The sequence below is a fragment of the Schistocerca americana genome, chromosome 5 (genome assembly GCF_021461395.2).
Source record: "Schistocerca americana isolate TAMUIC-IGC-003095 chromosome 5, iqSchAmer2.1, whole genome shotgun sequence".
NCBI classification, from domain to species: Eukaryota; Metazoa; Arthropoda; class Insecta; order Orthoptera; family Acrididae; genus Schistocerca; species Schistocerca americana.
The window spans coordinates 67825073-67837877 of NC_060123.1; the positions used below are offsets into that span (position 1 = coordinate 67825073).

Sequence of the window (12805 nt, forward strand, 5' to 3'; positions counted from 1 at the left end):
AACAGTAATAGACAAGTCTCACAGTGATTTGGAATAGCATGCAGGCTGAATGTATGTGAAACGATGGAAAAATGACAATTGCTTCTCCTGAGTCTGTGTCCAGTGCTACATTAGAAAAATGCTAGGTGTGGTGATCTGGTTTGCCACCTGCTGTTTCACAGACTAGCTCCAAAAGTATGTTATATCGCTGTTATAACATGCATTTAATATGATTAAAGTAGTAAATTGAAACAAAAAACTTTGTAAATATTTATTCAACACAATGTTGTTTACAGTTAGTTACTTTGGAGAATACATTTAATTCTTAACTGTTAATGAACAACCACAAATGTGTATTAAATTACACACAAATACTTCTGCATTCACGAATATTAGTGACTGATAGCAAGTACAAAAGATAGTGGGCCTACCATCTGTGGATACAATCAATAAGGCTGATATGAGACATGATACATGTGAGTCAGGTGGTAGGCAAATTTAAGTCTCTTTCCTGTAATGATGGTTTATTTGTACACAGAATATTTATTCTTACAATATGTAAGTTGCAATACTGTAACCTTTGAAATTTAATTGATGGCTATGGAAAGAACTAAATATTCAAATTAAAAATAGGAGAACCTCTACAGCAGTCCTACAGCAGTCTGATGCACGAATGTGTAATCAACTGCATGACACCTAGTGACTAGCTTCCAATTTGTCACCCTCCTGCCTATTTAGTGGCTTTTTGAAGCACAACTTCAGTTGGATTCGAAGCACCGTTTCAGGTGCTTGCTGCAGAATGGCTGCAAGACTGTAATGTTACAGGAGTTGCAGGCAGCGACCAGCTCGTAGCAGCAGTAGCCCCCATGCTGGCAGCAGCGGGGCCAGTCACTGGCGTTGGCCTCTTCGCAGCCGGCACATGTCTTGCAGTCACCTGCCATCACAGAACATAGAGTGTCACATTCTAAGGTTGTGCAGAGGTGGGAAAAAGAGAGACTAGCACGTAACTGATAGTGCGAGAAAACTGTAAGAGAAGGAACAAATACACAAATGTAACATCTCACTGATAATTTATGATAAGTTAAAAGCTAGTTCTGAAATGTGGATATCAAATCTATTATATTTCTGAATGAGTCACTTTAGCTACAGTTCAGTTCAAAGCTCAGTTCCTTCCAAACTCCACAGAGGTGTGCACATGGAGTTGTGAATGTCCGGGATACAATACAAGGAAGAGGGTTGGATATTATCACATCTTCAATAGGATAATTTATGACAAAAAAATTTTACTTTTGGTGTAAACTGTGGAAGGAACAAAGAAGAAGCTGCAAACCAGCAGCTGTGTTTGATAACTAGTTTGACACTCAACTTTAAATTTCCGCAAATGGGCAACGCTGCTTACATCCACAATGAGTGAATGTATTTTATTTGTCTAACTTTCCCTGTCTGAAATATTAATAAATATGACCTATTAAGTTTTAGTGACTGGGGAAAAAAGATACAGTGATAAAATTACTTACTGTAAATGCACATCTAACAGCCACAGTTAGTACCCCTTTAATCCTTTTCTGCCAAAAATATGAACAATTGTGCCAAAGGATTTAATATTCACGAGAATATTACCAAAGCAACTAAAGACAAAGTTGTATACTGGAGTACATACATTTGTTTTAATTTACGACAAAACACAAGTGAGTCCCGTCAGAATATATCCATTGTGTCTGACTGGGTTACTTACTTATTGCACTTGTAATATCAGTTTACATTAACTAAAGCAGTACAAAACCAGGTTATAAACATCAAAACACTCCCAATAATTTCATGTCAGCATGGCCTGTAAACTCTCGTCACAAAATGCGGAACACAGCTACCAACAGCACTTGCCTGCAAACAGATGGGATTGTGTAATTTAGTTTTCATCAATTACTGCTGTGTGTTTGTGCCGGCCATTCATTCTGTGGGGCATTTTCATTCTGCTGAGAATTTTGTGATCCGTACTTTATTAAAAGTGTTGTGTGCAGTGGCATCATAACAAACTTACATCTGCAATTATTTAAAGTGCTGAAATGACGACACACAGCAAATTGTTAGACTAGTTTCACAAGCAAACTATGTGATGTATGATTGTGCTTTGAGACCTGTTTCAAAATATTCCACATGAAACATAATTTTCAGTTTTTTCAGTATTATTAAAACACAGTTATAAAATGTAATTTAGCCATTCCAAGTTTCTGTTCAATCCTTATTTCTTCATTTTCTAATGACATGTTTTGAATGAAGTAGTACAGGGTGATTCAAAAAGAATACCACAACTTTAGGAATTTAAAACTCTGCAACGACAAAAGGCAGAGCTAAGCACTATCTGTCGGCGAATTAAGGGAGCTATAAAGTTTCATTTAGTTGTACATTTGTTCGTTTGAGGCACTGTTGACTAGGCGTCAGCGTCAGTTGATGCTAAGATGGCGACCGCTCAACAGAAAGCTTTTTGTGTTATTGAGTACGGCAGAAGTGAATCGACGACAGTTGTTCAGCGTGCATTTCGAACGAAGTATGGTGTTAAACCTCCTGATAGGTGGTGTATTAAATGTTGGTATAAACAGTTTAAGAGAATGGGTGTTTGTGCAAAGGGAAAAGTTCTGGACGGCCGAGAACGAGTGATGAAAATGTAGCACGCATCCAGCAAGCATTTGTTCGCAGCCCAGGAAAATCGACTCGCAGAGCTAGCAGAGAGCTGCAAATTACACAATCAACTGTATGGAGAGTCCTACAAAAAAGGTTAGTTATGAAACCTTATCGTCTGAAATTGGTTCAAGCACTGTCTGCAGCTGATCAGATTAAAAGAATCGATTTCTGTGATTTTATCCTTGCTCAAATGGAAACAGATGAATCTTTCGTTTCAAAGATTGTGTTTAGTGATGAAGCAACTTTCCACACTAACGGGAAAGTCAACCGTCACAATGTCTGTATATGGGGCACTGAGAATCCGCGGGAAACAACTCAGTATGAACGTGACTCGCCTAAGGTGAACGTTTTCTGTGCCATTTCAGCCAATAAAGTTTTTGGTCCCTTTTTCTTCAAAGGTGCTACTGTAACTGGACTACAGTATCTGGAGATGTTAGAGAACTGGCTGTTCCCTCAGCTCGAACAAGAAGCACAACAATTCATATTTCAGCAGGATGGAGCGCCACCACATTGGCACTTATCTGTCTGTAACTACCTGAACGTCAACTACCCGAGGCGATGGATCGGCCGCCAGGCAGCCCGTGACAGAGCACTTCATCACTGGCCTCCAAGAAGCCCTGATCTTACCCACTGCGATTTTTTCTTATGGGGGTATGTTACGGATATGGTGTTTCGGCCACCTCTCCCAGCCACCATTGATGATTTGAAACGAGAAATAACAGCAGCTATCCAAACTGTTACGCCTGATATGCTACAGAGAGTGTGGAACGAGTTGGAGTATCGGGTTGATATTGCTCGTGTGTCTGGAGGGGGCCATATTGAACATCTCTGAACTTGTTTTTGAGTGAAAAAAAACCCTTTTTAAATACTCTTTGTAATGATGTATAACAGAAGGTTATATTATGTTTCTTTCATTAAATACACATTTTTAAAGTTGTGGTATTCTTTTTGAATCACCCTGTATATAAAAACACCTTTACTAAAATGATCAATATTGATCATATTTTTGTTAATTTTTCTTCTGTTTCTCGATGTCGAATGATGAACTCTCGGTTCCTATCATGAAATTAAGGTAGAATAGATTGTACAGTATGGTAATGGCATACATAAAATGAAACTTAATACCAATAATAAAACATTTCTGTAATTTTGGTCTTCTACAGGTGAGTCTTGCTTAGATATCTATTAACAGGGATTTCCTATACACAAAAAAGAGAGAGAGAGAGAGAGAGAGAGAGAGAGAGAGAGAGAGAGAGAGAGAGAGAGAGAGAGAATACTGCTCAGGTATAAATAGCGCCAGTTTTCAACGGTTTACTCTAATCATCTGACCCTCTTCAAAGGTGTCACTGATATTTCCAACATTTGTGAAAGCCTGTTACAAGTCTGTTTATTTACAGAGGGATATTGAGAAAAATTCCTCATTGGTGTAAACAATGGGAAATGTAAATTAATCAGGGAACCTGCAAAATAATTTGTTCACATTATTTGGAATGCTGTCCACTTGACAAGTGTAGACTGATGTTCACTCGAACATTATCTACTTTATGCCTTTCTGAAGGTAATGGCCACAGAATGCACCAAGTTGTACGTCAAATACTACATGGGGGATACTTCTACTTGCTCCAGATGCTAGTGCAGAACTGGTCCAATTAAAACTTTGTGGCAGCAGTGGAATTCGAACCCACAGCCTTTCGGATTGGCGCTTTATACGAGTCCCTTTAGGAATGGATGAGCATACATTCCTGTATGTGCTCAGTGAAGTGTATCCTCATATCACAAAGCACAATATTCACTTAAGAGCTGCTACATCTTCAGAAGACAGGCTCACTGTAACACTCCGATTCCCTGCTACAGAAGAGAGTTATGTTAGGTTCGGTTAGGTTAGGTTAGGTCAGGTCAGGTCAGGTCAGGTCTCCGATCTTCTTATTTTATTTTTGTATTCAGGGTGCCTCACATTGTAAAGTGCCTCATCAGCTTCATACATCTCTATTAATTTTGTAGTTGTCGGCACACACCAATTGTATTTACCAGCAATGTTTATAAAAACACTACAGATGATAGAACACTGCAGCGATGCTAGCGTTCCATGTGGTAACATGTCACATTGCAGTGAACAGAAGACAAGCGATTTCTTTGATCAAATCTACAGCGAGGCCCTAGATTTGATCAAATATTGGACGACATTTGACAAAGTTCCTATTACACCATCAAATATCTTTGACAAAGATTTTGGGCAAAGATATTTGACAAAGAAATTTGATAGTGTAATACCGGCCTTAGACCACTCGGGCATGCTACCTCACCAAATATCGTCAAATGTTAATGTAAATGAATTTAGAACACACAAGAAATCTTGGTCATGCAGCTGTTATTAATGGGGCGCATTTGTGTTGCCTGAAGATGTGCAACACGGCCGTAAACTATAATATCGCAACAAAAAGTCTGAATCGGACGGTGTGTCATTTAACTGCGAAACCGAGGAAGTCAGCAAGTAGGGTCACAAAAAACAATTTTGTTCTACTTTGAGGTGGAAACTGAAGATGATGGAAAAGCTTACGAAGATTAACAATGTATACAGAACTTCTGGTTTTCTGAAATAAGCTTACTGCAACCAAAAATAAGAATGAAAACTCAAATAGAAGATAAATAAATAATGTCCATACTTTTTCTTGGCATTCAGTGTTATTGGTCACAGAATCTTGTGGAGATGACTAATGCAACACAGACGACTCATTCCACACAATATAATTTTCAATCCAGCTGGGCAACCCCAAGTCAGCTACGTGGCCAGATATCTCCGTTTTCTTTCCATGTATGCTTTCGATGAAACAAAAACATGACATTTCAATCTTTGGGTAGGCTTTGTAGCAATTCCCGATACTGATCACTGAAGGTTGAAATGATGCCAACTTTCTGAAATGAGGTGAATGGTCATTGCAGGTGTTTTGAGTGAATAGACCCGCCATGCAACTGATGCTCTAATTGTAGTTCTTCCCAAAAATGTTGGACAGTGTTCACATGGAGTCTTGTAATATTTCCCATCTGTTTTTCAACTAGCGGACAGGCATACATTTTGCAATCTCCTGTGAGGAAATAATTAGCCTATTTCTCACAGTGGCAAAATGATTTAAATACAATCATTAACTTGAATAATCAGGACGCTGCTGAAGTAAAAACACTTTATCCAAAATCAACTAAACCATCGTCTGCACATTCCGAAAACTGCACCTCCAAAGATTTACTGATTCTTGTTCACACTACCGATACCAGTAGTTTTGATAAATAAATAATGAATTCCATATTTTCAGTTGATGTCACTGTGAAATACTTTTGAGAACTGTGTTTACTGCTTAGTTCTACAAATCCACGGCGTCTGTGAATTAATACTAATACTCTTTGGCAAAGAATCTTTGCGTGCTTCAATAATAGCGAGGTTGGTAACAAAATCTGGAGTAACCCGCTTCCTTCATAAATACAACCTAATTTCCTAAAAGCGACACTCCCCATATTTGGACTCACGATTTGCCCTACCAGTGGCGTGTGATTTCTCTACAAAAACTTGTTAATATTCCACTTCGATTAACGGTACGGTACCTAAAAATGGCTAAAAGAGGAATGTGATGAAATTGAAGAACTGGACAGGAAGGGAAGATACGACTTACTGTACAACAGAGTAAAGACTATGACATGGGAACAAAACAGAGCAGGAAGTGCTACTATGGAAATTTTGAGTAAAGACGAAGAGGTAGTGTACAAAGATCGTGACGATGTCCTCCAGAGATGGGAAGAATATACAAAAGAGCTATATGACACAAATAGCAAACCAGAAACTCTGGAACTTGAATCACACAACAGCGTAAGTGATGAAGAGAAAGGACCGACCATCATAATGGAAGAAGTAAAGTCTGCCATTGCTGCAATGAAAAATGGCAAAGCAGTAGGTACAGATACAATACCGGGAGAAATACTAAAATGCTTGAACCACAATGGAATAAGAGAAATATTGAGGTTATGTAATAAAATATATGACAGTGGTGAATGGCCTGAGGACTTTTTGACAACAGTAATGATTCCATTACCGAAAAAACAAGGAACCAAGAAATGCAGCGAGCACAGGACAATCAGCCTCATTTCACATGCAGCCAAAGTGATCTTAAGAATAATTAATAAAAGACTTGAAAAAGTAATAGAGGAGAATCTCGGCGAGGAGCAGTTTGGCTTTAGACGGAATACGGGCACCAGAGATGCAATAGGGCTCCTACGAATCTTGGGAGAAAGGTTTATTGAAAAAGGAAGAGACCTATATATGTGCTTCATCGATTTAGAAAAGGCATTTGACAATGTCGTTTGGGACAAGCTGGCGACTATTATGAGGGAAAAGAGAGTGGATTGGAAAACCAGAAGACTTATAAACTCATTATACCTTAATCAAAAAGTTTCAGTTAAAGTGAGAGGAGAAAGTACAAACTGGATCAGACTAGGGAAAGGAGTAAGACAAGAATGCAGTTTATCACCTACTCTTTTCAACCTGTACTTGGAAAATATGATTGACCAATGTTCATTAGATGACAAAGGAGTAGAAATTGGAGGAAGAAGAGTAGGGTGCTTGAGATTTGCTGATGACATGGTCCTTCTAGCCACAGGGGAAAAAGAATTACAGGATTTGGTGGACACCATTGCAACTAACGGAAAAAAATATGGAATGAAAATTAACACAAATAAAACAAAAGTATTGGCAATAGGAGGAAATAAGGAAATAAAAATTGTGCTGAATGGAGAAACACTAGAACAGGTGCAAAATTTTAAGTATCTTGGAAGCAGGATAGACACCGACTGGAAGTGCACCACAGAAATTAAAACAAGGGTAGCAATGGCAAAAGAGGCGTTTTATACGAAAAGGAGAATCTTCTGCAGCGGTCTGGACAGAGAACTCAGAAAGAGACTCATAAAATGTCTTGTATGCAGTGTTCTTCTATATGGCGCTGAAACATGGACTATGAAGAAAAAAGACAGAGAAAGGCTGGAGGCTTTTGAGATCTGGACATGGCGGAAGATGGGAAGAAAAAGTTGGATGGACAGAGAAAAAAATGAAGAGGTACTGAGAAGAGTGGGAGAGAAAAGACAGTTACTAGATGTAATAAAGAGAAGAAAAAGAAATTAGATTGGGCGTATATTAAGAAAGAATGACGGACTGATAAAAACAGTTTTAGAAGGTTATGTAGAAGGGAAAAGGAAGCGAGGAAGGAAGAGATTCCAGATACTGGATGACATGATGGACGGTACAACACACAGCAGCCTTAAGAAGGAAGCAATGGATCGCAGAAAATGGAGAGGCAAAGGACCTGCTAATATAGCAGATAACTGATGATTATGACCTATATCCTACCGCATCTGCGGGACGACCTGAACACATGTTATCGTGCAGACTACGCTGCCACATGAGCGCATCGTTGACAGCTTCGCGACAATATTTGAAACAAGAAAACTCGCTTGTAAGGCGGAACATCACAGCAAACTAAAGTTGTTAGCGTGCTGCTGGCAAGTACATACTCTGCAGAAAGCGCACGTTGAGTAAAATGTGTGCACCATCTGGAGTTCTGTGCGTAAATACGAGCGCGAGGTCACCTACTGCCACTTGCCTATTATCTCGCGTTGCCATCACACTGCGCCATATGATACAATGTTCGACTATTGCCTTTTTATGGTTTTCTCCCTTTCGCTGTTCAGTCTCGACTGTTCTAGAACGCTTCCGACGCCCTTGCTGTTTTCTCGATTGATTCTACCCCCATCGTTCTCTATGTGGACTTAATTGTTGCCATCCACTCGGTACTGTCATTTGTTCTACCGGTCACCGTAGCCCCCGTGTTTTTCTACTCGTGCCTAGTAGGATAGTAAATTGGCGACGAGGATATTACTCATTGTGCAATCATGGAGCCTGAGTTTTTGAGGTTGTGGCAGCACCAGATGGAACTACATCGTCAACGGCAGTTCATTCACCTATTGCAACAACCATTCGCTCACTCCTGTTAAACTTGCGGGAATTGGGATTTTTGCCTACGTTGTTTTGCTCTCTGTTGCTAAGCAAGACAGTTACCCGACCCCAGCTGTCGTCGACTTTTACTGCTTTCCAATAGCAGGTTGTATGAACTGGTTCAAAAACTACGGCAACTTTCTGGTCGTGATAATTTGAGCTTCTCTGAGGTTTGTGGTTTCGTGACGGATTAGCACCGTTGCCAAACCCATGTCGTAGCAGCTAGGCCAAAATTCAGTGTGTATGAAGCAAGTTAAGCAAATACGCGCATCCAGGGCTACAGACTTACAAGGATTAGCACGCATGAGTGATGTTTTTTTCTGTAAACAGTGTAGGGTACCGGTAATCAGCCCTGGATCTACGATATTTCCTAACCGGGGCAAAAACTTGATAGTGGCACCGCCCCCCTCCCTCTCGCTAGTTTGAGATAGAACATCAAAAATCTAAAAAAAAAAAAAAAAATCTATTTTTCAAAAATATGTTCATTTTGTAGCGCACATATTTCTGATATGTAAAACATATATGTTCGAGGAAATGTAAGACATGATATTCGACCTTACGTATAGCAAAGTGCAGAGCCACGTCTCTTCACACAGCATTCTTCTATTGCTCGTTACTGTATTTCGCTCTGTGGAATTCAAACGTGTATAGTTTCTAAGGGAGGCCATTAAACGTATATCCAGGACAGTGGAAATTAAAATGTCCTGTGGTGTCTGTCCTGCCCCCAGTCGACCGGTTTTACATCCTACCCCCCCCCCCCCCCCCCCCGCCTCCCCTGACAGAAAATAACCTCACACTTAATACTGGGTGGGATTATTTGTGAACGGGAGCATAAGAACTCTTCAGAAAATTTACACTCTTTCTACATGTACACAGACATTCTGCAAATCACATGTAAGTACCTGGCAGAGGGTTCATCGAACCACCTCCACTATTCTCTATTATTCCAATCTCGTATAGCGCGCGGAAGGAACGAGCACCTATATTTTTACGTACGAGTTCTGATTTCCCTTATTTTATCGTGATGATCGTTTCTCCCTATGTAGGTCGGTGCCAACAAAATATTTTCGCATTCGGAGGAGAAAGTTGGTGATTTGAATTTCGTGAGAAGATTCCGTCGCAACGAAAAACGCCTTTCTTTTAATGATGTCCAGCCCAAATCCTGTATCATTTCAGTGACACTCTCTCCCATATTTCGCGATGATACAAAACGTGCTGCCCTACTTTGAACTTATTCGATGTACTCCGTCAGTCCTACCTGGTGAGGATCCCACACCGCGTAGCAGTATTCTAAAAGAGGGCGGACAAGCGTAGTGTAGGCAGTCTCCTTAGTATGTCTGTTATGTTTTCTAAGTGTCCTGGCAATAAAACGCAGTCTTTGGCTAGCCTTCCCCACAACATTTTCTGTGTGTTCCTTCCAATTTTAGTTGTTCGTAATTGTAGTTCCTAGGTATTTAGTTGAATTTGCGGCCTTTATATTAGACTGATTTATAGTGTAACCGATTTTTAACGAATTTCTTTTAGCACTCATGTGGATGACCTCACACTTTTCATTATTTTCGGTCAACTGTCAATTTTCGCACCATTCAGGTGTCTTTTCTAAATCATTTTGCAATTTTTTTTGATCTTCTGATGACTTTATTAGTCGATAAACTACAGCGTCATCTGCAAACAACCTAAGACGACTGCTCAGATTGCCTCCCAAATCGTTTATATAGACAAGGAGCAGCAGAGGGCCCATAACACTACCTTGGGAACGCCAGAAATCACTACTGTTTTACTCGATGACTTTCCGAACTGTGATTTCTCTGACAGGAAGTCACAAATCCAGACACATAACTGAGACGATATTCCATAAGCACGCAATTTCACTACAAGCCGCTTGTGCGGTACAGTGTCAAAAAGCCTTCCGGAAATCCAGAAATACGGAATCGATCTGAAATCCCTTGTCAATAGCACTCAACACTTCATTCGAAGAAAGAGCTAGTTGTGTTTTACAAGAACGATGTTTTCTAAACCCATGTTGGCTGTGTGTCAATAGACCATTTTCTTCGAGGTAATTCATTATGTTCGTACACAATATATGTTCCAGAATCCTGCTGCATATCGACATTAACGATATGGGCCTGTAATTAAGTGGATTACTCCTACTACCTTTCTTGAATATTGGTGTGACAGTGCAACTTTCCAGACTTTGGGTACGGATCTTTCGTCGAGCGGACGATTGTATATGTTGTTAAGTATGGAGCTAATGCATCATCATACACTCAAAGGAACCTAATTGGTACACAGTCTGGACCAGAAGACTTGCTTGTATTAAGTGATTTAAGTTGCTTCACTACCCCGAGGACATTTACTTCTACAGCACTGTCTTCGATAGTATTTCCATTGCTATCGCGCAGACAAGGCATTGATTGTTTCTTGCCGCTAACATACTTCACATACGACCAACATCGCTTTGGATTTTCTGCCAGGTTTCGAGACAAAGTTTCGTTGTGGAAATTGTTATAAGCATCGCGCATTAAAGTCCGCGCTAAACTTCGAACTTGTGTAAAAGATCGCCAATCTTGGAGATTTTGCGTCTGTTTAAATTTGGCATGTTTGTTTCGTTGTTTTTGCAACAGTGTTCTGACCCGTTTTGAGTATCAAGGAGGATCACATCCGTCGTTTGTTGATTAATTCGGTATAAATCTTCCAATTGCTGCCGATACTATTTTTTTGAATTCGAGCCAATCTGGTCTACACTTATATTATTAATTTGGAAGGAATAGAGATTGTCTCTCAGGAAGGCGTCAAGTGAAATTTTATTGCCTATTAGCTTATAACTTTCTCTTTTGTGTGACATAAAATTAAATATAGGAAACACAAAATCAGTAAAGACAAGGGACAAGCAAGACAGTACATATTTCTTCAACCCTTGGGTCACAGCAATTTTTTCTCTCTTATCTTACTGCAGGTTTATACGGCGTGCTTTCCTTTCTGCGAAAGAATCTATTACCTCATCAACTTCGTCAAACGTTTTGCTACATGAAAGATCAAAATATCGTTGTCTAATACTGAAAAAGCTGTTAATACGAATAGTACCCAAGACTGAAGTGGTTTCTCGATTTGATTACGTCCATTTTGTCACTGTCTGCTAGATCAAAGGAAGCAGGTTTTTCTAATGTTGCAGCAGCTGTAACACACGCCAAATAGTCGAGACTGCTTTGGCACAAATGGTCATTTTTGTCTACCTTATTTACATAAATAACACGAGAGAATATAATTCACGAAGTAGCAATACCGAAAGCCTGTTAGGCAAAGTACAAGCAAAAAGTTTTATGTCAGTAAACAGTTTCGCATTTCATTCATATGCTCCATTTTATTAACATGAGATCGAAAAGTAGTCGTTAGTATGACATTTTTACACAAAATTGGAACCATCATACTTTTTCATATAATTTGTGTGATGTCTCCGTTTCTTGTCCTTCTTCGTTCTAACAATCTTCTTATCACTAATTCTGTAACTGTTCTTGCCATTGTCAAATTGTCAAACCCTATTCTCTGGTTAACCTCACTAACCGTGCCACAATCACCGGTTTTGTTATCCCACCTTTATTCCCTGGCTAGACGTTATTTTATGTTCGTACAACTCGTTTTCACAATAGAACTTAAGCGGCTGCTAAGCACGGACTTTGCAACAGGCCCTTAGTAGTGAACCGATCTGTCAAAAATTTTCTGTCAAAATTTCATTTTCTTGGATGCACTGAGAAGAGAATATGTAATCTTTCTTACTTGTTATTCCCGTTAGTCGTGTATTTCCACTCTGGTAGTATGAATCTATGTGTTTCGCGAATTATTATAATGACGCATACCATTCGCACGCCCAATGAGCCACATAAATTAATTCGGCTCAGTTCCTATAGCCCCGTCGATTTTTGTCTGGGGGAGAGCTTTCTATTTCTAGGTGTAACGGGGATTCCCTTGACAGAGACACCACGTATGCAGTGTATGCATTCAAAAGTCATTATTCGTTTAGAAATCGACTTAGAATGTGTTAAAAAACGTTCAAAAACGCCGGAGTGGCCGTGCGGTTCTAGGCGCTGCAGTCTGGAACCGAGCGACCGCTACGGTCGC

At 39.7% G+C, this 12805-nt stretch overlaps 1 protein-coding gene across 1 annotated transcript in view; it reads right to left on the reverse strand.

Annotated features, from left to right (window-relative positions):
* Window positions 1-236: 236 nt before the first annotated feature.
* The window catches only part of LOC124615814, a 245802-nt gene continuing 233233 nt past the window's right edge, over window positions 237-12805 (reverse strand). Inside the window, exon 4 of the mRNA XM_047143955.1 lies at window positions 237-913. Coding sequence (XP_046999911.1) covers window positions 738-913 — 176 coding nt within the window. The 3' untranslated portion in view covers window positions 237-737. The remainder of the gene's footprint in view (window positions 914-12805) is intronic.